The sequence below is a fragment of the Pelobates fuscus genome, chromosome 13 (genome assembly GCF_036172605.1).
Source record: "Pelobates fuscus isolate aPelFus1 chromosome 13, aPelFus1.pri, whole genome shotgun sequence".
Classification (NCBI taxonomy): domain Eukaryota; kingdom Metazoa; phylum Chordata; class Amphibia; order Anura; family Pelobatidae; genus Pelobates; species Pelobates fuscus.
In genome coordinates this window covers 37,412,706-37,439,248 of record NC_086329.1, presented here as the reverse complement: position 1 = coordinate 37,439,248, position 26,543 = coordinate 37,412,706, and the positions used below count along the sequence as shown (strand labels likewise).

The 26,543-nt window shown below is 40.9% G+C and overlaps 1 protein-coding gene across 2 annotated transcripts; it reads left to right on the top strand.

The window, feature by feature from the left end:
* The first annotated feature begins 1,318 nt into the window (after positions 1-1,318).
* RMDN3 (regulator of microtubule dynamics 3) lies at positions 1,319-26,543 on the top strand. 2 transcript variants are annotated; one of them, XM_063440221.1, is made up of 13 exons: positions 1,319-1,542; positions 4,512-4,717; positions 4,983-5,148; positions 7,592-7,735; positions 9,474-9,738; positions 12,510-12,612; positions 14,737-14,809; positions 16,482-16,557; positions 19,515-19,592; positions 20,013-20,111; positions 21,708-21,761; positions 24,695-24,775; positions 25,785-26,543. In XM_063440221.1, exons 2-13 carry the CDS (start codon positions 4,525-4,527, stop codon positions 25,848-25,850), a joined length of 1,398 nt encoding a protein of 465 aa, XP_063296291.1. In that variant the 5' UTR covers positions 1,319-1,542; positions 4,512-4,524; the 3' UTR covers positions 25,851-26,543. The 2 variants fall into 2 exon arrangements, with proteins under 2 accessions (XP_063296291.1, XP_063296290.1); XM_063440220.1 differs by having other exon boundaries at positions 1,319-1,546.

Genomic DNA, 26,543 nt, shown 5'->3' with positions numbered 1-26,543 from the left:
CAGCAACCTTATTAAAAAAAAAAAAAAAAAAGAACACATTGTAAGTTGCAATTGCAGAGTCTTTCTTCATGTATCCCCCCGTAAGTTCTATTAAGCGCACTTTACAGAATTAGCCATGCAGGCTCCTGTACAGGGTGGGTTGGATGAGGCTGTTGAAAGGCTCTGTGTGGCAGAACGACTGAAAAAAATAAATCGTTTTTCTACTGGGTGATCGTTGAAGGAAGGAGGGGAGGAAAAAACGTAATTTGTGTTAAAGGTAGACTGTAGGCACCCAGACCACTTCAGCTCATTGAAGTGGTCTGGGTGCAATGTCCCATGTCCCTTAACCCTATGGTGGTAATTATTGGACCACTAGAGGGACTTCCTGAATTGAAACGGACCTTTATTACGGTATCTGACACTGGACGTTATGCTCTGCATGAGGATATATAGTGTCAGATTTTTCCCCATTCGAGAGCATTGGACAATGCTTTCCTATGGGGAAATCCTAATGCGATCGCGACCATTACCGCACATGCACATTAGGCGGAGCCTGACCCAGCGCGGCGGGAGTGGGGCACTGTAGGATTCTATAGTGCTAGGAAAACATCTTAGTTTTCCTGGCACTATAGAATCCCTTTAAAGTGATTATTTTGCTTTGCAGAGCATTGACATACAAAAAATGTTCTACGTATACATCTGGTAGTTTTTAGTACTTCTGTAGATACCTAGATAAGTACATACTGTGTAGGAAGGCTATTACAGGAACTATAACCAGTTTTAAATATTAATAGATATTTTAAAAAAAAAATTTAAATGTTATATTTATACTATTATTGACCTATACCCAGAGGTGGTAATTTAAAGGGCACTCTAGGCACCAGAGCTGACACTCTCTTAGCCAAACAAAAATAAAAAACAGTAAAAGCGCTTCCAATATTTGAATGAATGCGTTTAATTGAACATCTTCAATTAAATTTATAGTTTATACGTAACACCTGCCATAGAACATTTTTGCGTTAACTTAACCTTTAAGTCTTAAAGGGACACTATACACCATAACCCCTTCAGCTTATTGAATTGAACAAAAAACATTTTCTGTTTGGGAGATATAATATAAAAAGGACAGGTAGCTAAAGACATATCTTTAAATTTAGTAAAACTAAGCTAGCATTAACCCACCCTTTGCACATATATTTTCTCTGCGGATGCTTTGAGTGGCCCAGCACAGATACTGTCACCCAATCAATGAAGCTTCCCTGTGCACTGTATGAGGTGTAAGGCAATAAAAAAAAAAAACATTAACTTTCAAATTAACAATTGCAGATAGCATTCCACCTTGTACCCTGCTGGCAATGCTTGCTGTTTGTTTAATTATACAGTCTGTGTGTCAGTAATAGTTACTCCCCAAGCTGTCAAAGAACCATGTGCTGCTGGAGAAACCAATAGAGATTCGTGAAGCATGATGGGTGAACCTTTGCGTTCCAAGCCTCATTCTGAACCCGGAACTTATTCTATGTGCATGCTGCACCAGGAGCTGTGGATTGCACCAGCCAGCCAGGGGTGAGTGCTGCATTGGACCTTTAACCACCCAGCCTGTGGGTCACTATATGGTCTGCTAGGAGCTGAGTTTTCTACTTTTATTTTATTATTGGTTTCTAAGCTTCATGTTTTTACCTGGGGCTAATACAAGAGCAATGAGTGTCCTGTACCATGTTGCCAGTTATATTTACATCAGGCTTTTGAGTGAGTCTCATGGCTGTGTGTCTTAAAGGGTCCATATACTCAGAGGGTTTGTTAACTAAATTCAAAACTGGGGTTAAATAGTCAAACTGTAGCTCTGGTGGAGAATTTGGTTTTTCTTTTTTAGTTTCAGTTTGGTTATTTGACATTGAATTCAATACAATTCGGGATTTAGTAAATGTAACCCCTGAAGGATTTGAATTGTCTGAAATTATAAGCGCGTTCAACGTGAAAGTAATATAGGGCAAATTACAATCTACAGCAAGAGGGAAAACAAGATAAAAGTACAAAATAAAGATCTGATCTAAACCTAAAGCGAGACTCTGGAAGAGAAAGCAAAACTACAAATGGTTTAATAGAATGTAAGCTCATTGAGCAGGGCCCTCCACCTCGCTGTTCCTGTACGTCCATTTGTCTGGTTACAATTATATGTCTGTTAGTTAATTTTTTTTTTTTTTTTTAAATTCTTTTTTTTGTCAGTGTTGTAGTTTGACATACAAGTTTGCCCTGTCACAACGGCAGGTGTAAATCAACATCAATACAGATCATACTATCTCATAAGCAAGGGAAGCGTTACATATTATGCGTGTTCAAGGTGAGATAGGTATTCTGTGTCACATGCGGTTCATGGCTGTATTCCGCTTTGCTGTGGTTGTCGTCAACACTATTTTTTGTTTGAGATGTCATGTTGGCATACAGTTTGGTTAGGTCCACAGTCACCTTTGGCGTCAAGGGTTTAGCCCGTCGGTGGTGCCACCTGGTGATGGCTATAAATTGGTTACGCTGTGGTGTGCTGGGGGTCTTGGGTCAGTTGGGGGTGTATCCGTATAGTTGGATTCAGGCTGGTTATCAGTGACCCATCTATATGTGGCGTGTCAGGCTCGGTTACAGTTGTCGCCCGTTTCTCGTTGAGTCTCTGTCAGTGTTTCATGTAGGTCGCTGGGTTCGTGTTAGTCCGGTTGTGTGTTAGCTTGTTGGTGTCGGTGCGGGCGGGTGTTGGGCCCCTGACCTGGAGGAGGACATGGGGGGGGGGGGGGGGGTAGTAAGACGTCATGTGATTCGTGGGAACCTACCATGGGTCAAGTGGGTCTGCTTGGTTGAACCTCCTGTATTGAGGTGTAGGTCATGGGGCTTCACCTGTCAGTCCCCGTACTAGTGGTGCGGTTAAGTATTACATGGGGTCGTCAGGTGAGTGGTGGGGTAGCGGGTGCCGAATAAGCATATATACAAATAAACATAAATGTAGGTAAATAACAACATTTTAAAACGAAAAGTGATAAGGTTAAGTGATCTCAATCGAAAGTCCCTTCTTCGTCACTAATGTCCGCATCAGCTCCTGATCAGTACCGTTACTCATCATAGCGTCCTATGTTACAGGTGGTGGTACAGCTTGGGAGCGCGGGATGAAGGGTATAACAGTGTTCAGGTCCCAGGATCTTGCTGGTTGTTCTGGCGTCACCGGTACGGCTGATATGCCCAGTTTTCGTAGAAATGGTGCTGCTTCTTCCATGGTGTGCAAGGCATGTACGGCACCGGCTTGTGTGACTACTATGGAATTGTCCGCTCCCCATCTATACGGCAGGCCTGCCGAGCGTAGCTGGGTAGTAACGGGTCCGCATGACTTCCTCCACAGTAAGGTAGCCCTTGACAAGTCTTGAAAGAATAGTAAGGTGGAGTCCTCAAAGGTAATTGGTGTCTTGCCTTTAACAGCTTGCAGAATATGTATTTTGTCTTGGACGGTGTGGCATCTTAAAATAACGTCTCTGGCGAGGTTGGATTTCGTGTTGTTTGTCGAGGGGAGACGATATATACTTTCAGCGTTCATTTTGCGGGCCACTGCTGGGGGCAGTATAGTCGCGAGGAGGCGCCTTATATAGTGGGGTAGTTCCTCTGCCGATATCGCGGCCGGGATCCCCCTGATTTTTATGTGGGTTCGGCGGTGTCGGTCCTCCATGACTGCAAGTTTCCCCATTAGGAGTGTTTGGTTCCGTTGGAGTTGGAGTATTGTGTCCTGTACTGCAGTGATCTTAGTGTGTGCGTCTTGTACGTTGTCGGTGACTGCTCCCACTGTCTCCCTGATCTCTCGCATCTCAGATTTGAGCTTTGCGGAATCTGCGTCCAGTAGTTTGTGGATACTGGCAAGGAGTAATTTTAGGTCCCCCTTTGTGGTCGGGGCAGAGTCATCGTCGGCAGCTATATTTAGGGGCGCTGTTGTCACTATGTTTGGTAGTACCTCTGTTTGCCTTCGTTCCGGCTTCTCCGACCTCTCCGGCCTCTCCGGTTCAGATTCGGCCTCACTTTGGGATTCTTCCGGTGGCGGAGGAGGTTCGGGTCGCGCCGGTCTTTGGAGCATGGCCCCGATGTCTCTGTTGGCGGGCCCGGTAGCCGACTTCTGCGATCTGCGGCCCATGGTTGGGTCGTGTGACAGCGGCTCTGCTCCTGGCTGGTCTGGGAAGTTTCTCCACAGGAGTGACTCGAGGTCTGTGGTCGTCAGCGGTCGGTAGGCCTCAACTCGGCGGCGCCGCTTAGGTAGCCTCTGCGGCTGAAAAAAAGGCATCAGCCGGCTCAGCACAACTTGCTGGATCAGGGTGAGTAGGATTGCAAGGTGGATTGTTAGTATTTTTGGCTGGATTTAACGGATTGAGGGTGACTCGGGAGGAGGTCAGGAAAATGGCGTCTTATCAGGTCTGCATGCAAGCTCCGCCCCCCTGTTAGTTAATTTTTAACTATATGTTGTATGCGGTTTTTATTTTTTTCTCTCTTAAAAGCCTGTTTATATTTTTTTCCAGGAAAGAAAATTAAATGATGTCTAAACTTCTCCTTACATACCGGCTTGGATGTGGCCTGATATGTGGAACAGCTGCTGCGGTTGTAATTTATTTGGTCTACAGGAGGAGTTCTAAAAAGAATAACACATTGCTCTCCAAGCAGGCTGGGTACTGTATAAATAAATCATCGGACCGCAGCACTAATCCATCAACAACACACTCACAAGGTGAATGGAAGGTCGTTCTTATTTAGGAATACAATGGTTTTAGTGGTCAGACATTTGTTGAAGAATTCTACTAGTTATTTAGACGCAGAAGGTTGTTCATTCCTCTGAATACTTTAGGATTGCAAAATATTAGGACATTAATATCGCTTTGCATCATAGCTTAAACTATCTGAGTTTGGCAATTTTAATAATGTTAAACTGCAATATAATTTTTTTTTATTTTTTTTTAGTGATGAGTATATATAATTTTTTTTTTCATTTTCAGCTGCGTTGGGAGAGGCGGTTAACAAAGCTGTGACACACGGCGAGCAGTTGGAGTTGCTGAGTCGGTTAGACGATGTTCTTTCGACCATTACTGTGTTGAGAGAGGAGGTTGAAACCCTTCGGAACAGCCTCCACGAATTAGCAGATGATATAGTTGAAGAAGTACGGTAGGTTTCCTTTTTTTTTTTTTTTAAAGATGCCACATTCACCTGTATAAAGGATTTTGGAACTTTGTCCATATCTCTGTATTCCAAAAGTATGGAAGAATATAGAAAATTATCATTTAAACAATATGGCTAATTGGATGAGGTATTACAGATAATACACGTTTATTACATTCAAAATAAGAAGAATCCACATAGACGTGTTGCTAATATAATGAATGATGTCTTTACAGTAAGTAAGCAACCCTGTACATGACTCCGTAAAATAACGATAAATGCATGCAAGGAAATTTTAGAGCAGGGCTGTCCAACCTGCGGCCCCCCAGATGTTGCTGAACTACAACTCCCATGATTCCCTGGCTATCTGTTTAATTGAAAGAATCATGGGAGTTGTAGTTCAGCAACATCGGGGGGGGGGGGGGGCGGCAGGGTGGACAGGCCTGTTTTAGAGCAAGAATAAATATTAAATGATCAAATACCATGGTGATGTATAAAAGATCCGTTTTAGCTCTCACCTTAATTTCTTGACGTTGTTCAGTTTATATCTAAATTAAGCAAATTGGTACCTTAATCCCACCATCCCTGTTACTAGAAGGGTTTTTTACTAAAGTGAGAAAAAAAGGGAATTTCAGGTTAAAAGACAAAATAGCTGGTTTACAGATGTTTTGCCTTTTAGCTATTTTGGCCTTAAAGGGACACTATTGTTACCAGAACAACTACAGCTTATTGCATGTATTTTGGGGAGTAGAAACATTCCCTTCAGGCTTTTTGCAGTAAACAGTAAAACTCAGAGAAAATGCAGCGTTTACATTACAGCCTAGGGATACCTCCACTGACCACTCCTCAAATGGCTAATAAGGGTGCTTCCTGGGGAAGTGCTGCACAGTGTGACTTACATTCAGTGTCTCCACCCTCTGCATGGAGACACTGATCTTTCCTCATAGAGATGCATTGATTCAATTAATCTCTATGAGGAGATGCTGATTGGTCAGGGCTGTGTTTGGCTTGGGCTGTCTTTGCCCCTGATCTGCCTACTTGACAGTCTCAACCAATCCTATGGGGAATCATTGTGATTGGCTCAGATAATTACTTCTGATGATGTCTGCCAAGCAGGCAGATCAGAGGCAGAGCCAGCAACTGCAGACTTGATTAAAAGAAAGATTTTACTATATTTAGAGGGGCAGGCGGGCTACATGGTGGTTTTAACACTATATAGCATCAGGAATACATGTTTGTGTTAAAGTTCAATTTAACTTTTAATTCTAAACAATTCTCAGTTTAGTGAAAAACCCAGAAAGTCTCAAACATTGTGAGGGATCATCAAGGTATATCCAGCATTTTGAATAGGAGAGTAAGTGTAATTTGTTTAAAAAATACCCTGCATGTTTGTATAATGGACGCAACATTAAGTCCATTTTACCAGACTAGGCACTCCCAAGCTTTATGAACTATTCCTTCGTGATGTTCCCATATTCCAGGGTGATAGTGCACTTGACATTATTAGACAAACTCAGACTTCTTCTATGGCTTCCCTTGTCACTGGATTTACAAATTCACCTTTGTGGGAATTTATGGAGCTATTACGGGGATACCGCCAATCCTTGGTACTCAAATTCAAAGGATGTTTAGTTTATCGTTTTTTCCACCTTATGCTTATTAGTGAAATGGTATTGGTAAGAGGCTTGGTAAGGAGCTAAGATTTGAGAGAGTTCTTGAAAATTGTAACGGAGGGAGACTGTCCAAGTTTATGTTGTATTTACAACCTTCGGACAGGGGTAGGCAACATTCAGCACCCCAGATGGTTTGGATTATATCTCTCCTGATGCTTTTACCAGCATTGTAAGAGTATTATGGGAAATGTAGTCCATAACTTGTGGTGTGTCAGAGGTTACCGTCCCCTGCCCTGGACATTAGCAGTACTAAGTATTAATTTCAGATATTCAACATGAGTTGTGGATGGGTCTGTAAGCCAGACTGGGGAAGATGGGATTTATGTAGCATGATCAGATAGATGAGTCTGCTGCGAACATTTGCATTGATTGAGTTTTCTTAAGTTCACTTACAAACCACATTTTGAATTCCATAGTCTAAGCCAAAATAGCTACTCTAAAAACATACATGACTTGGAGATTTATTTCCAATTTGAACATTTTGCCCTAAAATCTGAAATTCACTGAATTCGAGGCAAATTACACTTTAGAGTATAACTGTTTATGTCCATATCTATTCCAAATGCGTGTTGTATGGAAAGGTGGCTGTAGGGGGACTCCAAAACCTGTAACCACTTCAATGAGATGAAACGGTTATAGTGCCTGTTGTGTCCCTTTAAGTATATATGTTAAAAAAAAAAAAAAAGTATTTTAAATATGAAATAAATGTTGCCTGTAATGGGAAAAGAACACACATAATACTTTCAGGATCTAAACGTAATCTGTCAATTATGTAGGTCACAAATAGAGGAAAGCCAGAAGGCAGCTCGACGCCGGCGATATCCGTTACACAGAGAGAGGACGGATTCAACAGGATCTAGCTCAATATACTTCACAACCAGCTCTGGGCCAGCGAACACAGATATTGAAAGTGAAGGAGGGTAAGGAGTTGGCAATATAAATTGTCAATGTGTAAAGATTCACGCTCCGCTCAGTCAATTGGATTTACCTTTTAAAATATAATAATCAGATTTTTTTTTACCTAATTCATTTTATTTGCTCTTTGTATCATATTGTTGACATTTAATGTCCTCCGTTGCAGTTGATGACCAAATAGTGTTTTTTTTTTTGTGTTTTCTTTTTTAATCTAGAAGTGCAGTATATTTTCATGTATATTGCGTATATCCGGTGTACACCTGAGCTTTTGCAGAATTGCAAAGCTTATGGCAGTGTTAAGGCTGTCAGAGCATCATGGGGATTGTATTTCTGCAAAATATATTATTATTGATTTTACCGGAGCAATTTCCATAATATGGATGAATTGGCCAAGAAAATCTGGAGTGGCACCACGTTAGGAACATGACAGCAGCTGATCCTTGCCTCCACTACTGATGATAGAGAGATGGAAGCTTCTAAGCAGGACCTCCGTTTGCTCTCCTGAATTAAGCAGTGCAGGGCTGAGAGGGTCGTCAATCGCTGTCAGACAATTAACTAAGCCCTACACTGTTTCCAGATCTTCTGGCTCTCCATTATCAGTAGTGGAGGTGAGGAGTGGTGCCTCGTGGACCCTGCAAAGAAGTTAAACCATTGTAAAAGGTAGAGCGTACCATCACCACTGCAGACATTTTTTTTTTTTTTTTTAAGGCCTGGGGTTTTTGTGCTATATTCTATTTGTACCAGTTGACAGTAAGGGTGATTAGTATAAATGGACACTATAGTCCCCAGAACAACTGCACCTTAATGTAGTGCTTCTGGTAAGTATAACCAGTCCCTTCAGGCTTTTTGCTGTAAGCACTGTCTTTTCAGAGAAAAAGGCAGTGTTTCCATTGCCCCCTATGGACATGTCCGTCCAGCGGCCGCTCCTCAGATGGCCAATGAAGGTGCTTCCTGGGGCAGTGCTGCACACTGCGCTCTGCATGGAGATGCTGAACTTTCCTCATAGAGATGCATTGATTAAATGTATCTCTCTGAGGAGGTGGCCCGTCCTGCATCCTTGCTGATTTCAGCCAATCCAGTCCTTTCCCTATGGGAAAGCTTTTGGTTGGCTGAAATCTTTCAGTCTTCTCATTTATTTTTCTTACTCCCACTACCTACTCCCCCTGTTAATGGTGCTGACTTTTACCATATATGTTTCAGTTGCTTTGCTGCATTACATCTCCGATTTTTCTTATCACCATACAAAGCTCTCCTCTTTCTGACAAGTTCATATTATAACTCTTTTTATACTATTGTACAGCGCTGCGGAATATGTTGGTGCTTTATAACGGATAATAATATAGGAGCTCTCCTCTATATTGGAGCACACTACCCTTTTTTTATTTCTTTGCAGTATTCACAATCTATCCATTCCACATCTATACATTTCTCCCACATCGTATCAGTCAATATTTCCTTATCAGTCTCCATCTTTCCCACTACAACAGATTCCTTCTCTACGACCAGATCAGCTCCTAATTTCACATGTATCCCCTTCACACTCTCATCCCATCATTTCATATCTGTGTACCTTCTGCCATCGATGCTGGCTTACCGGATGATGTCACGGGGCATGTATTTTTGAGAATTCAGTGCATGTTATTGTAGGTGTATTGCCTACGGTTTATGAAGTTCTACACTTTACTCTTGTGAGCTTTTACTCTGGTTTCATAACGTTTGTCACGATTCCATCTACCTTTGTAGCTACACTACAGCAAACGCAGAATCCGATTATGACCGTGAGAGTTTTAAGGCCAGCGAGGAAGAAGATGAAATAAGCTGTGAAACCATAAGGACGATACGCAGGGATTCGGCTGACCTCACGTCAGATGACGGAGATCTTACCCAGACCCTTGACTGTTTTGAAGACAAACTGACACTATTGGTTCAGAAAGTAGATCAACTTTACAATGGAGATTCGGAGCAGAAAAAAGATTCATTCCAATTGCTCCGCTGTAATAAAGGATCGGTAAAAATATTTTTATTTACATTTTTTTTATGTCACACTTTTTTTTTTTTTTTTATATATATAAAGGCACACTGTATGCACGATAACCAGTACAGCTTAAATGTAGTGTAACCACTGCCTTTTTTTATACAGCTGCCTAGTCCCACCTGTAGTGGCTGTCACTCAAACAGCCACTAGAGGGACTTCCTGGGTTCAGTCTTGCAAAAATTGCTGGACCAATGTGTTTACTCAATGAATCTCTAAGGAGATGCGGGTTAGCGCAGCGCGGTGATTTGCCATGCATGCGCAGTAGCTTCCCAATGCTACAGTGTTTATCTTTTGCACCCATTCAATTTTTGTGAACAGCCATTTATTGTCATGCGTTAACTTTGCTAAGGTTGGTATAGATATAATCTACAGACTGTGCTGGCAAATTTACCAGCAAATGTATAAATTAATACTTACCTGAAATGAATTTGCAGCTCTATAGACTTTCTCCACACATGCAGCATGGCCCTTTGGACTGAAATGTGCATCTGAATATGCAGCCATCCCTCCTTCAAACAATACAAACTACAACCCACTTTTCCTAGGGGTCAGATGCATAGTAGTGATGTAGAATGCCATTGCTTCATTTAGTGACAGGGTGTTTGCTTTGTAATACTTTTTGCTGCTCTCCTACAAGTATCTATTACTTATTGGAGTGCTCTAAGCTACAGAAGCTCTACAGCTTGTACAATGGTTATATTGCCTAAAATCTCAGGACACCATAGCGTAGTTTTAGATATATCTTTACCACAAATAGGACTTGATCACGGTCTGCCTAGCTGCATTGCTAAAAAATTAACACTCAGAGTTCCGAGGTGACCACCCCCAGCACTCTCAGCCAGTCATCTGTTTGTTTGTTTTTTGTACTTGACATTTTGGTGAAAAGCACAGACTGGCATCTAAATGAACCCTGCACAGCCCAGTGTGCTGTCTGTCCTTTGCGAGAGTTGCTGTTTTCTGCTGGTTTATTTTTTTTATTTTTTATTTTTGTAGTGCATAGGTATAACACAAACAGGCAAGAGGTACCCCAAAGGCATTCCTCCAGTTTTTCCACGCAAAACAGGCGGCTCCCAAGTTTAACATGCACAATTTTAAATTTTAAACAGGTGTAGGCATACTGAAGATTATGGTCTATGTATATGAAACAGGCTGAATCTAACCGATATGCCACATAGTAAGAAGTAAGAAAGTAAGTGCTTCTCAATTTAGGACAGGGTATAGACCAGCTTAGTAGTTATAGTAGACATGGCTGAGTGAGTGGTAATGCTGGTCACATGAGGGGCTAAGCATACATTATAACAAGATTTTGTATTAAACAAGCTTAAGTTGAGCTTTCGTTAACTAGGGTAGAAAAGCCTAGTGTATACATACTGATTGAGTAATAGCAGGGTAGCATAAAGTGGACTATGAGCGTAACTCAAGACGTGGAATTATTAGCTTAGGATAGCTACTAGGTAGTAATTATATACGTGTGGTTAGCAGCAAGCCTTTGACAGTAACCAGTAGTCCGCAGGTAAGATGTAACATAGTACCTAGCCAATGCCCAAAGGCAGAGAGACCCAGCTTTCCCTGCACTTAGTCGGGAAGCGAAAGTCCTGTACATCGAGGGCTAGGGAGGCAGCAGCACTCAGGCGACGCCGTGGAGCATCTCTCCCGCCCCAGGCCGGTTGAAAGGCCAGCATCTTCTTGCCACGGACCTGGGAGCTTCTGGGGTCCCGGTCCTCCCCTCCATGGGGTAGACAGGAGGTCTTGGTGGTAAACCGCCATCGGTTGCGGGTGATCCTCCGTCTGCGTGGGTGATGCCGTGGGGCTTTGCCACTGGTGGCCCTCGGCCTAGGTGATCCCTTGCTAGGAGGCTTGTGTGCGGTTGAGGCATGGCTGATCGGAGGGGGTCCACTCACCGCCCGGCCGTCATCCTCCCTGTCATCCTCGTGCCGAAGTGTTGCTGCAGCTTGGCGTGCTTCTAGCTGAGCCCAAAAGCGATTGAAAATTTCGTCTAGCTTCCTCAGTGATAGCTGTGCAGGAGTGAGAGGTGTTGTCATAGACTGCTGAGTGGCTGATTCCCGCTGGGTAAGTCGGGCCTCCATTTTGCGGGCTTTGCTGGGCCGTGCTTTAGGCCGATGCGGGAGACTCTTGTGTGGCCAGGTCGGACCGGGATAACCCCCGCCGGTCCAGAGGGGGGGGGGGGGGGGGAACAGGGCTGAGAGAAAAGCTTGGGATAGCACAGCGTCACACCTAGCGGGGGATCGGCCGCTCCCCTCGTCCGGCGGCCGTACTAGGCCTCACTCCTCCAATCTCCGTCGGACGTGCAATGCACCCGCGGGCAGCAGACCCGGGGTTCCTCTGCTGTTTCCAGAGGCAGGTAAGTCTCTTTTTATGGCGTTTTGGCTGGCTGGTTGGCGAAATTCAGGCTTAGAGGATGAGTTGAGCTCGGAGCTCACACGAGGTGCGTCCAGCCGCCATGATGTCCAGGCCCCGCCCCCTTGTCTGCTGGTTTAGAGCTCGATGCGGTTTGTGTTTAATGACACACCTTGCAAGTTATTTAGAATGGTTTGCAAATATGAAAGGCATTTTGTTTGCCTCCTGATATACAGATGTGACATTTCTTCGGAGGTTTAGATTTTACATGTTGTATGTTTTAGAATTCGATTTGTTTAACCATTTAACCTACAAATAAATTTAGCACTCTAGTCTACCTGGTGATTTTGAAAAATTGTGTTGTCTTTTCTTATTTATTTGTATAGTTCGGGGAGAATCAAGACTTTCTTTGGCGTCTTGCTCGGGCCTACAGCGACATGTGTGAGAATGCAGAAGACCTACAGAAAAAGAGAGCGTACGCTATGGAGGGTAAGTAGGCTGCACTATTCTGTTATGTTCGTGAACACAGTGATCCACTGTGCTCTGGAATTTGGGACAAACCTTGAACTGCTCATATTATTTTTTTTTTGTAAAATACCCATATTGTGTGATCAGAGACAGGTCTGTGATGAAGCACCCAAGTGGGAAAACTGGTGTCAGTCAGGGTTTTTACAAAACTCTGTATTTTTAACAGATGATGGAAAAGGAAGTTTTCAAACTATTAATTGCGGTTAATTCGTTTTTTAGTACTTTTGTGGTTAATGATATTTTATCAGTTTTCAACACTTTTTAGGGAAATAATTTTGATGAGTAAACAGATTTTTTACCATCTTCTAGAATTAAATTATAGACTGTAATAAATTTGAGAGTTTTTCTAACTTTTGGCCTGTGCTAAGGGACCGTTATCAATGCAATCACAATCTAGTATCACAAACTTTTTTTTTTTTTTTTTCCTGCTGGTAAAGAAGAATTGTCTCAAAACCAGGCCTAACCTTGATTTCATTGGTAACTTAGATTTTGTGATGTTGAGTTTGAAAGGCACCCCCACATAATAAAAAAAGGGGAAAGGTTGATGTTGTTTGTATATGTTATCAAGTCAGGAGTTTTTGTGGTGTACTGAAACATTTAGGATAATCAGCAGTCATTAACATGTTAACTATTGAATATGATACTTTTATTTCACCTTTATATGTTTGATTTATAGCATTGGGTTGACAAAGGTAGGTCATTGATCCTTAAAGCATCATAATAGGTTTATTTTTACAGCTGACCATCTATCTTTCGACCAGCCCTGATTAATGCGCTCCTTGTATTGACTTTTTTATTTAACCCCTTAAGGACGCATGACATGTGTGACATGGCATGATTCCCTTTTATTCCAGAAGTTTGGTCCTTAAGGGGTTAAAGAGGTCTGAAGCAAAGGCATTTAACTGGTTACTTGTGAAAAGGGGGTTCTTGGGTTTTCAGAGCTTGTACAATTCATTTTATACAGCAGTACTACTGATAATAATGGTGAAGGAATAGTGTGTGTAATATGCTGTGTTTTTTGGGGGGGAGTTGGCTGAAGAGCACGGTGTTGCAGAACTGATACTGCTTCAGATTCTAGATATTGCTTCTGGTCCTAGAGCTGTTGGACGTTCTTTCAGAGAGGTTTCAGATAACACGATAAACAAAGCGCCGAGGTGGACTTGAGTCAAAAGATGTCTCGTTCCTTGACTACATGCCAGTAAGCTTGCCTATGCTGCAGATGTAACTGTAAAATCAAAAATATTGGCTCATGTTCATAGCCTTCCATGTGTCCAGTTCTGACCAAACTCACATTCTAGAAAAACTAGATCACTTTTTTTGGTAATTAAAATGTTTATTGAGATGATTACAATGTAAGGTAATAAAATAGAGAAAAGGATATGGAAACTACTCCATGTTTGTAACAAGAGTACAACAGTTTGACAGAAAATCGAAAATGAGAAAATGAGGAGAATAAGGAGGAAAAAACCATTAGAAGAAGAGGTGTGAGGGGGCAGTGAGGAAAGGATGAGATCACTTTTTTAACCTGGATTGTAGTCATATGAAAAAGGAATCTTCTGAATAATTTGTAACGTTTAGAAAGTCCTATTGCTTTTATAACCCTTTTAAAGGCTCACCATACAGATTTCACTCCTCTGTTAAAGGAACACAACAGGCTCCCAGACCACTTCATCTCAACCCCCCCCCCCCCCCCCCCCATTTTAACCCTGCAGGAACGGCAATGTTACCATTCCTCTAGTGACTTTCACACTAGAGGCACTTTCATGAGATAGCAGAGTAAAACTCTATTTTAACCAGATTATCTCAGAGAGACCACCTCATTGGTGCAGCTTGACAGAAGTGCTTTTCTATGGCTCTATGAGATCAGCCAAGGAAGCCGGTGCTGTGAGGGAGAAAAGTTAAATAAAATCACAAAGCCCTGGCAGCGCTATCCACGTTGACCTAAACTGTGACCAGGGCACTATAATGTACTTTAACCTTATATATTTCCTCTTGCTCTGGTATGATCGTGATAAATAATCCACTATGCCAGACACCCCCTATGTCCTAATTTCAGAGAATGTCTGTCTGTCTGTCTGTCTGCAGGGAAATTGCAAGCTGAACAAGGTCTAGAGTCAGGAAATGCAAGTGAAGACGGTCGTGCGGAGAATCACAAATGGTAAGTTCTATCTCAGGGATATTTGCAAAGTAATGTTACCAAATCAGTCCACTTTTGGATGTTGTATTGCACACTAAGCTAGCTGGGTTCAGTAAAGGGAACAAAATGCATTTCTGATTATTATAATTTTTTTCCCTTTCCCCAAGATGTTATGTTGTGTTTAAAGTGACTGGTTTGGTCTGTGCACAGGTATTTTAGATAATGATTGTATTCAGTAAGCAAACCGCTCTAGTGTTCTGGGCTTTTTGTGACTTGTTAAAGAAATACCCACTTACTGCTCTTCTGACTTCATCCATTTCAGTCTGGGTTATTTGTATAACTCAGAATGTTTGTGAATTAATTTAAGTGGAGAAACTGCAATTTCACCTGATTTTGGAGAATATTTTTCCTGATCAACTATTTTTGTCTCAATTTTGCCATATAGAATACATTTTTTGGGGAAATAGGTTTAATCAATGACTATTTCTCAAGGAGATGAGTAAAGACACTTTAGTTATTTTATTAAATTCTTTATTTTCATTTTTCAATTTCAAGTTGAAAGGATAACATTGGAGTTGTTACAGTAAACAACAATTTGTGATGTTCAACATAGGTAAAGGTAGTAAATAGGACTCGAGTTATTGAGGTTGCCACAGGCCTGTCTAGCAAGTAGATATGATTTTAACAAGTCACTTGCTATGACTACTATTTACATAATTAAAAATTGTATTAAGTCTAAAGGAACACTCACACCCCTATAATAACTTCAGTTCACTTTAGGTTTTATGGGGCAAGAGTACCCGGATGCCTTCTAACCATCGGGGTATAAACCAGCTAACACTGAGCCTATCACTGGTTGCCTGGCTAACCCTTCCTTATACTGCAGAGAAGAATGGAAGCAGAGGCAGAAGGCCCAACTTAAACCATTGCCAAACTGTTTAATCCCTGACGTTGTAAGGCACTCCTGCCCTCCATAACAGCCTAATGAGCTTAAATGGACACTTTACTGTCCAAATAAAAATAAACCAATCACTTAGTTTAGTAGATATCCCTGCATCTCTTTTTTTCCAAAGCCTTCTAACCCCATCCAGACTTTCTGTGGCTGTCCAATCACAGACTTCCTAATGCAGCTCAATGAGAAGTCTTTGCAAGGCAGATGCTCTGAGCTATTGCTGTCTCTAGAGTTTATCTTTACTGAGCTAAACAACCAGGAAGTAACAGGACGTGTTGTCTGCTTGAAAGCCAAGGGAAGTGTAACAAGGCTAACTCATAAAAGTGCCGATTTCTATTGAAATCTGCACTTTTTGTGAAATGCAAAGTGAAAAAGGGCACTCTTTACACAAAGCCCTTTGGAAAGCTAAAGTGCTTTAGGGATCTGGAGTTTCCCCTTTACCTTTACTTGCCATGGGGGTGGACCTGCTCCCTTATAATGAAAGGTACACAACTTCAAGGTACTATCATGTACTTGTTGTCACAGCACACCAATGTAAACACACGCTTGCTCAGCTACATGCTAAGATGAGTTCCAATAATTTAGATTCATTGTAATAAATAAAGCAAAGGCAAGGTACCAGATGAGCGCTTCACCACTTGAATGGACTAGTTACTATAAAAGTCTGATGCAAGTATATAACCACTCGCTTGTAATTTTCCATCCATGACCAGTTTAGAATATATGTTTGCTGTTTTCTAGGCTTGCCATCCTTTGTGAACAGCTCGCAGAACACGAAAGTATCCACTGGCGAATTCTGTTGGGATGCCAATTTAAGGTTAGATTGTCAACCTGTATTTACAAAAATCTTGGATTGTGAGTTCTAGGAAGATTTAGTTTAATGCAGGGGTCTTCAAACTCCGGCCCCCCAAATGTTGCTGAACTACAACTCTCATGATTCTTTGAATTACATAGATAGCCAGAGAATCATGGGAGTTGTAGTTCAGCAACATCTGGGGCGCCGGAGTTTAAAGAACCCCTGGTTTAATGTCTTGGGAAAATTTTGAAAGTTCTATTGTATTTGGTATTATATGTGAGTTATGCGATAGGTTCCAACAGATAGGACTCATTGCATGTAGTTTAATTTTTCAGAACTAAAACTTGTATTTAACCCCTTAACGCCGTTACGACGTACCATGCCGTCCTGCATTAAATGGGCTTTAAAGCCGTTGCGACGGCATGGTACGTCGTAACGGCTTGCAGCCCCAGGAGGTGAGTTGTACTTACCTCCGCCGCGATCCTCTTCTGGGGGGCTGCCTGACAGCCCAGGCAGCCCCCCTCCGGCAAATGAGGCCCCCGGGGGCCATGTGATCGCTCTCAAAGCGATCATATACATATTATATATATGTAACGTCATACAAAGTGTATTTTAATATTAATACAAGTATATATATTATTAAAATACACTTAGAATGACGTTACATATATATATATATATATATATATATGTATATATTATATATATAATAGATGTACATATATATATTATATATAAATACGTATAAAATAATAAATAAATAAAATATTGAAACAAAATTTAATATAAATTATATATGCAATTTCATTCTAACTGTATTTTGTTATTAATATATATATATATATCGGTAACAAAATACACTTAGAATGACATTCTATATATATCTATCTATATATAAAATACAAATAACCGCAAATATATATATATATATATATATATATATATATATATATATAGATAAATACATATAATTACATAAAAGATTACATTAGTATACACGTAGAATTTAAATACCTATAAATGCATATATATTAAAATTCTACGTGTATATTTAAATAATCTTTTAACGTAATTATATGATTTGATTAATAAAAAATTGATTGACATGCCTGACAACACCGGGAGAAAGTGCAGAAAATTTAATTTGCAAGCACTATATTTGACCCTGTAACTCTCCAAGACACCATAAAACCTGTACATAGGGGGTACTTTTTTACTTGGGAGACTTCGCTGAACTCAAATATTAGTGTTTCAAACTGGTAAATTGTATTACAACGATGATATTTTAAGTAAAAGTGACGTTTTTCGCATTTTTTACAAGCGAACTGCACTTTTATGGTCTATATTATTGTTGTAATATGTTTTACTGTTTTAAAACACTAATATTTGTGTTTAGTGAAATCTCCCGAGAATAACCGTACCCCCCATGTACAGGTTTTATGGTGTTTTGGAAAGTTAGAGAGTCATATATAAGGCTTGCATTTAATTTTTTTCACATTGAAATTTGCCAGATTGGTTATGTTGCCTTTGAGAGCGTATGGTAGCCCAGGAATGAGAATTACCCCCATGATGGCATACCATTTGCAAAAGTAGACAACCCGAGGTATTGCAAGTGGGGTATGTCCAGTCTTTCTTAGTAGCCACTTAGTCACAAACACTGGCCAAATATTCGTTTTTTGCTTTTTTCACACAAAAACAAATATGAACGCTAACTTTGGCCAGTGTTTGTGACTAAGTGGCTACTAAAAAAGACTAAACATACCCCACTTTCAATACCTTGGCTTGTCTACTTTTTCAAATGCTATGCCATTATGGGGGTAATTCTCATTCCTGGGTTACCACACCGTCTTAAAGGTAACATTACTAATCTGGAAAATTTCAATTTGAAAATGGAATGTTTTATATTTGACCCTGTAACTTTCCAAAACACCATAAAACCTGTTAATGGGGGGTACTGTTGTACTCGTGTGACTACAAATATGTGCAGTTTTTTGCAGTAAAACCTAACAGTGTTATGACATTCACCGTTAAAATGTCAGACGGAAATGCAAATTTAAAAAAAATCTTATTTTCTCACTTTTTTTTAATTTTATTCATAATAAATTATGTTCCATATATGAATAGTTAATGATAGATTAAAGCCCTGTTTCTCCTGAACAAAATGATATATAATAAGTGTGGGTGCATATAATATGAAAGAGGGGAACTACGGGTGAACAGACATATAGCGCAAATTCCAGTTTTTGTTTACGTTTTGTTTTGATCAGAACGTGCAGTATTGACTCCGTCCTGAAGGGGTTAAATGTAATATTACTTATTATGTAAAGTGGGAGTTCCCCTTTAAATTCACGCTCAGCATGTTTCTCTGCCAATGATAAATTGCGGTTATGTTTTTTTTAATGTCATGTCATTGCCAAATCACAATGATCTTTTTCAGCTATGCTCTTATACAGGTCTAGGTTTTTAATATTAAGCTTTCCAAATTATTTATCATGAAAATATTCTAGTTTTGCAATATTGATATTTTTTATATTTCTTTTGTTAAATGCTGAAGTTTTTTGTTTGTTTGTTTAAGCATACAAAAATATTTAAATCATTTTGAAAGCTCATCGAACAATATTAAATTGAGGCCATAATTTGAAAGTTGTCTCTTGACTGTAGGGAATAAAAAATATACCAAAAAAAATGGAATTATTAAACATGGTATCAATGCCTTTATTAACCGTATTACTGACATTGCAAAGTAGCCAAATCGTAAAAAAAAAAAATCAAGTTGTTGTAAAGAAATATAAATACTTTGGAAATATAGGCATGTCCCATACTCACAACACTTGTCAATTGATGAAATAGTAAGCTATGTGCAAAACTAATCCAAATAAACACAATTGTAGTAATTTAGGGGGGTTGACAGAGTAGCCTGATAATCATTTGTGATTTTATTCTTAACTTTATAATATATAATATTTTGTATATTTTAGGAACATATTGAAAAGGCAATTTCATTAAACCCCACTGACCCAAGATGTTATTATCTGCTCGGACGCTGGTGCTATCAAGTGAGTACCGATACGACCGGTTTCTATTCATCAAAACATACACCGATAATGTAACGTTTTAATAGAAGTTAAAAAAGGGTTAAGAGGAGAATTAAAAGGACACTATAGCCACCCAGATCACTTCAGTTCATTGAAGTGGTCTGGGTGCACTGTCCCAGCACCCTTAACCCTGCAAAGCTAGTAAAGGTGGCACTATAAGAAGCTATTGTGACAGGATAACAACTTTGTTTTCCTGGCACTATAGTTTTTCTTTTGTATATAGAATTTTGGAGATTTAAAGTAGAAGTCTTTGCTGTTTGCACATTGTTAATTCTGGTAGAATATATGTTGTTTTTTTTGTATTCTCTCTCTTTTTTATGTCATGCAGCTACCAAGTTTATTAACAAACTCATCATCTGTGCAAAACCACTGTTTCTTTAGATCTGTAACCTGGATCTGTCGGAAATAGAGACCATCTCGGGCTTGTTGGAAAAAGTCCCGAAGTCTTCTGTTCAGGAAGCTCTGCAAAACTTTCTGAAGGTATCCCCTATTCTCTGCTCTACCTTTCTAATATAAGTTAACCCTGAGCATTGCATGATATGAGGGTTGCCTATTGATTGTGATGGTGTGCACTATAAGGGAGTCTATCCAACAGACCTACGTCTCATTACTTATATTGAAACAGGTTGCAAACAGGTATGCAAACATCAGGTGAATTCACTTTGAAGGACCTCTGTCCCTCCAGTAAATCTTTATACAAAAAAGAATAGCAGCACATGTGTGAGATGGATGATTAGCTTGGCTAGTATTGGAGCATCATCCGCCATGTGTGTTTGGTTATCTTTGAAACCAAACTCCAAATGCTTATCCAAGTATGCAACTTGGGATTTGCACTTTAAAACCTTTAAAACTGTTAAAGGGACACTTCTGCCCATTGGAGTGGTCTGGGTGCCAACTCCCACCACCCTTAACCCTGAAAGTGTAATTATTGCAGGTTTTATAAAATGGATATGTTTTCCTGACACTGGAGAGCCCCTTTAATGCAAACCTTTGTTGTTGCTGTGTTCTTTTTCCTAAACCATCTACAAAAAAAAAAAAAAACAGGGGGGGGGGGAGGTGGAGGAGAGAGACACACATTAATGCCAACTTTAATGGCAGTGCATGACCACATATACTATAAGTAAAACAATGAATATTACAACTGTTAAAAGCACAAGATCTTCATTTTGGACGAGTGACGAGTACTTAATCTACCTTATCACTTTAATGAATTAACCTGATGGTTAGAAGTCAAAGAGAATTTCAAATGCCAGGCCAGAGTAGCCAAACTGAAAGCAGAACCGACTTAGACAATGTTTCCAGTTCGGCTACTTTGACCTCAAACATGAAATTCCCTTTAGTCAGTAACTGTGTGTATCTGGTTTATAAACCGTCAATAACAAATGGCGAAAAAACATTTTAACTACTTCATTTACCAGAAAATGATGGCTTTAAAAAGGTTACATTTTGACCATAGTCTATACAATTACAGCTGCTTTAAACTCTATACATCATAAAACAGAGAATAACACAAAGAAAGAGAATTAAAAATATATATATTAAAAAAAATGTGTATATGAAGTCATGGATATGGCCCAGAGCCATACCAGGCTCTTTATCAAAAGCTCGAGCCATATCCATTTCTTCATATACACCTTTGTATATATTTTCTTCTGCATATATTTTTTATAATTATCTTTCTCTGTGACACTCGGGTATTTGTTATTCTTCGGTTTATTTAAAACGCTTTAGTGAAGACCCTGTTAAATAATTATGACCCTCTTACAAGGTTAATTCTTTGGGAAAATTAGACAAAAAAAAAACTAACAAAAAAACACAAGTGTAGATACAAACATAGAATGAAATAGAGATCAGTTGTTAAACTTAGGCTATTGTTACAGCTTTGTCAGAATTATTTCACACTACATTATATATTTGGATTTTCATCGGTTGTACTTGTATGTGGCTCACAGGGTGAAATGAAAAGCGAGAGCTCTTACTCTAAAGTTAGAGAAGAAATGATAGATGTGAAATCGGTCCCATCCTTTATTTTTAAACGTTCATTCAGAGATGCATTTTTCAATTTGTGTCTTTCAGGCTGAAGAAATGATGCCTGATTTTTCAAAGGCGTTAAGAATATACATTGCAAAGGTAAGTGAGTATTCTGAGTTAATGTGTGTATGTCAGGGATTTCATTTTAATGGTTAAACATACATTTTTTACATGAACGCCCTATTTGGGCATGATTTACTCCGCCTCCTCTAAAATCAGAAATAACCATAAACATAAGGTTTTTTTTTTTATATGCCTGAGCTGGTAGGCAGACAAGTGCTGTAATGTAAACGTTGCAGCACTAAGTGCAATAGGGACACTGTACCCAGACCACTTAAATTAACTTAAGAGGTCTGGGTGCCTATAGCTTCCCTCAGTGTGCAAGACTGCATCAAAAAAATATCATGCAGACAATTTTTTTTTAATTTTTTTTTTTATTCCAATTTTTTTTTATTTTTATAGTGCATGAAAGATCACAACATTTCTTGTATGGCCACAACAGCCTTAACAAGCGCATTGGTTACAAGTGTACGAGCATATTTGTGGTAGGAAAGAAACTTGTACATAGTTTAGTGAGTTGCTTGGTTCATAGAAACATTGATGAGTTTAGCTTGAGAGTAGCGAGGATAAGGATAAGGACCAGAAGCTTATTATCTAGTGAGCTTGTAGCAATTACGTATAATGAGGAGCGATGCCTGTTTTTGCGTAAGTTGTGCATACATTAATGAAGGCAATCATGTGCCTCCCAAAGAGCAGTAGACTTTACAATTGCATGTTACAGCGAGTCATACAGAGGGTATTACTATGTCTGTGACATTCAGGGCTGATGCTCGTTTGAGGTTTTACAATAGTATGTCACCTCGCAGTGTATGTATAGTGTCCGACGTCTGTTTGCCTCTGACTGCTTGTGGTGAGGATGTCATCTGCGTAGGAGTGGGTATTGGTGTGGTACGGTGTGTGATAGATGTTTGTTGTGGTGGGTGATGCCCCATAAGGTGGGGTGTGTGGTGTTCTGATGTTCCGTGTTTGGAACACAGGGTCTGCTCTGGAGGAGGGAGGGCGGCCTGTGGGCAGCAGGGAGATGTGGGTCGAGGTATCCCTTCAGTTACAGTCGCCTGTAGCGTGGGGTCATGGGTACTGGGGACCTCAGGTAGCAGGTTGGTCCGTGGTGTGTGGTAAGGGGTCTGTCGCCGGGGTTCTGTAGTGTGTGTTTGCTTTGCGTCCCTGACAGGACCCCCGTTCGTTACCTGGCGTGTGGCTTGTGTCGGCCTCAGTCAGGTGTGTGAGGGAGTCTTGTGTGTCAGGTGTCACAGGTGGTTCTCGTGCTCGGCGTTGTCACTCTGGCAGGGGGTGACGTGCGGTCAGGGGTAGTAGGGGGGGAGTGAAGGGGAGGTAGTGATGGCGGGGGTGACCAGGAATTAGTTTGGGTGTGCCTGGGTGTGAGAGGTGGGGTGTGGGCTTCGGGCTCCCGGGCCTGTGCCCGCGTCCCAGCTCCCCCCGTCCCTGGGTCCGGCATCGGCGTGCTCATTTCGGATCCGTCTTTCCGTCGGGACTGCCTCCGATGTTCCGTCGCTCCTGTCTGGGCCCTCCGGCAGGGGGGGCCTCGTGTTTGATCCCGGGGGTTGCGTGTCTCCTCCGGTCCCGGTGGGGGAGGCGAGCCATCTTAGCCAGTGGTACCAGGTGTCGTGGTAGCGCTGTATACGTCCGGCCGCTGAGAGGATCAGCTCCTCGATCTGTCTGATGTCCTCCACTCTGGCTAGCCACTCTCTCAGCGTCGGGGCCGTGGGTTGTTTCCAGTGTGTCGGGATAAGACTACGCGCCGCGTTTAGGAGATGTGGTATCACTGATCTCTTGAATTTAGGTGTGGGGATTGAGGTTAGTTGGAGTAGGTAGGTTTCCGGTGTGAGTTGTATGTTTGCGTCCGTTATGGTCACCATGACAGCGTGAATCGCCGACCAATAGGGTTTTATGTGTGGGCAGGTCCACCAAATATGGAAGAGGGATCCCAGTTCCCTCCCGCACCTCCAGCATTCGGGTTCGCAGGCATCTGTTGTTATGGATAGTTTCTCGGGTGTCCTGTACCAGTGCGAGAGCATTTTATATCCTGTTTCCTGGAATTTGGTGGCTATGGATGCTTTATGTATGAGCGTGAACACTGTGGTCCATTGTTCCGCAGGGAGTGTGTGTCCTAGATCCCTTTCCCAGTATTTAGTGAAATAAGGGAGAGGTGCATCGGTGGATGGTGTAATCTGTGTGCGGTATAGTAACGATATTGCGTGCGGTGGGCTCGGGGGGTTCGTGCACATCATCTCAAAGGCGGTGAGTGCTCGGGTCGCTGAGTCCAGTCCCGGCGTGGTCTGCAGGAACCTCTTCAGTTGATGGTATTTGAAGAGGAGCGACCAGGTGTGCGGGTTGTTCGGGACCAGTTCTCTCAGGGTTGTGCTTGTGCCCTGTCATGCAGACAATTTAAATCCTATCCAATAGCAGCAGTTTTACTTCTCAATGAAAGAAAAGTTAATAAGATAACATGCTTCACACTACTGCAGTGTTTGACATTTTGATTGGATGTGGGGCAGGGATGATGAACATGTAAGTGACATGTGCAGCCAAGCAGAAGCTGCTGATGGTGTTTGTAATATGCAGCTTTGCAATTTACACTTTTTTTTTCTGGGTGTTCCTAGAAGCAGGCCACTGTGGGTGGTGGGGAGACTAAACAAGATGGCAGCACAGTGGCTCATACTAGGGACTGTCCTGTACGATCGGGACAATTGGGGGGTGTAGGGGGAAATGTATGCAATTGTGTCTTATAAATTAAATTTCAGCGTATCTATTCATATATGTCATATCGTGTGTAAACATCTCTTGCATTCTGGATATCTGCACAATGTGTGACATTTGCTGCTGGGTTTTAATTCATCACTGGAGTTACGAGATGTGATCTAACCTGCTGACTCATAACTGGGAGAATACATTTTTTTTCCCCCTATGGTTTTAGAGTGTTTGTATTTATTTATTTAATTCTTTTACTACAGTGTTATAAGGATTTGGGAAACGATGCAACTGCTGCACATTGGTTGAAAACGGCGGCTGAACTCCCTAATATTACAAGAGAGGTATGGAACTACGTATCTTGCCATTAACTGCTTGTCCTCCAGTCTGACTGGGTTATTGCATATTGTCTGAAACCATATGCTCATCCTCGTTAGTGTACATGCATCTCATTGGAGCTATAATAATAGTTGGTGCCTGACTCTGTCGCCAGGTCCCCTCATACCAGAAGGACTTCTTTATAAAATGCGTGCACACAGTCTCAGCCTTAACAGCACTGAGTAAGCTGCTTTTAATTCACAATCTGACTGCAAACAGTCAGAAAAACTACAAACAGGTACTGATATCCTTACTGCAGGGCTGCACAAAAGGTAGATCCCCAGATGTTGTAGAACTACAACTCCCATGATGCTATGCATCGCTTTAGAATGACAGAGCAGCATGGAAACTGTAGTTTTAAAACATCTGGGGATATACCTTTTGGGCATCCCTCCTGGTTGCTTGTAGTTGAAATCATTAGATACTGTCCGTAGCTGAGCTGTGTACATACATTAGATAAGGAAGTCATTTTTCGAGAGTGAGGAGGCGTGGCTAAAGAGGCAGGCTTATGGTGCAACGTTCTGCAAATGTGTCTATAGCTTTAGCATTTAAAAATAAATTATATATATAGATTATGCAATAAAGTCGTATTGGTTCTCGGAGTGGCCTATATTAAACCTGAAAAATCAGGAAGGATGAAAGTTAATGGGACAGGAGAAAAGACTGGAAATTTTATAAAGGGCTTTGGAAAAATATATTCTGTAAAAGCGGAGAATCTGTGGATTGGAATCACTAGGACTGAATTCTAGAGAGTAGGAGTGTGAGGCTAAAACTATTGACGGAATAGTAGGAAATCTGGTCGGTTGTCCTCGAATACGGGAGCTACCGCTAACTTATACAGCCAGTCAAATACCAAGAAGCAGATGATCTGTGCGGGTAAAATTGAGTGCGTTTGTATTAATGTCTGTTATGTGTATAATCATTTCTCTAATTATGCAGTTCAGGAATTAAGTCTAGATTTTTTTTATGTATTAGGATCGAGAAATGTCTGCTTCCATAGAAGAAATGTCGAAAACAACTGAGGAAGTCCAACTGCTATAATTACATCAGAAGCATTTCTTTGGATTGTAATGGGAGATACTACAGATCTGATCGATGGGCAGATCTGCAGCATTTAAATCTGAATACAAAAGACACAAGTAAACTGCATGGTCAGTACTTGGGGGTACTACACATCCTTATCTTAGAATTCTATTTTCCGACCATTGTAATGAACTGTGAAAGGCGTGTTAGCCTGAAAGCATTGTTCTGAGACGCACACATTCTACAGTTTCTGGAATATTCCGGTTTTTAATTGTTACTTTTTTTGTTACACAAATAATTAAGCCACGGTAGTTTAGTTTGAAATTAAAGGGACTCCTGAAAACAAGGTTTTGTTTGAGCAGTTCTGCCTACTTTTGCTGGTGTAGTCTTGTGAAAGTTTGTTTTTATAATCACACTCTTAATATAAGGATAGAATGCCGCCTAATTTAACGTTTAGTTTGTCATGTCAAATTATTTTCATTCTGCTAAATGTTGTACGGAGATGTATCCATTCCAACCACCATAACCACTTCAGCCCATTGTAGTGCTTATGGTGCCCAGAGTGTTCCTTTAAGAATGTTTTGACAACTTACCAATTTGCTGTCGCAAGCTCCCCCAAAGAGGTATGTTTGCTACGCTGAGCGCAGCCCCACATGACGGAGCTTCTGACAGCAGAGTGAATTTGCTTTACCTCCTTTACCAGAACCTGCC

What these genes read in the sequence shown, in the direction of transcription:
- RMDN3 (XM_063440221.1), top strand. Translation starts at nt 4,525, where the DNA reads ATGATGTCTAAACTTCTCCTTACATACCGGCTTGGATGTGGCCTGATA. An exon ending in GAGAGCGTACGCTATGGAGG is followed by an intron (nt 12,613 to 14,736) that starts GTAAGTAGGCTG and finishes GTCTGTCTGCAG; the next exon opens with GGAAATTGCAAGCTGAACAA. An exon ending in CTCTGCAAAACTTTCTGAAG is followed by an intron (nt 20,112 to 21,707) that starts GTATCCCCTATT and finishes TGTGTCTTTCAG; the next exon opens with GCTGAAGAAATGATGCCTGA.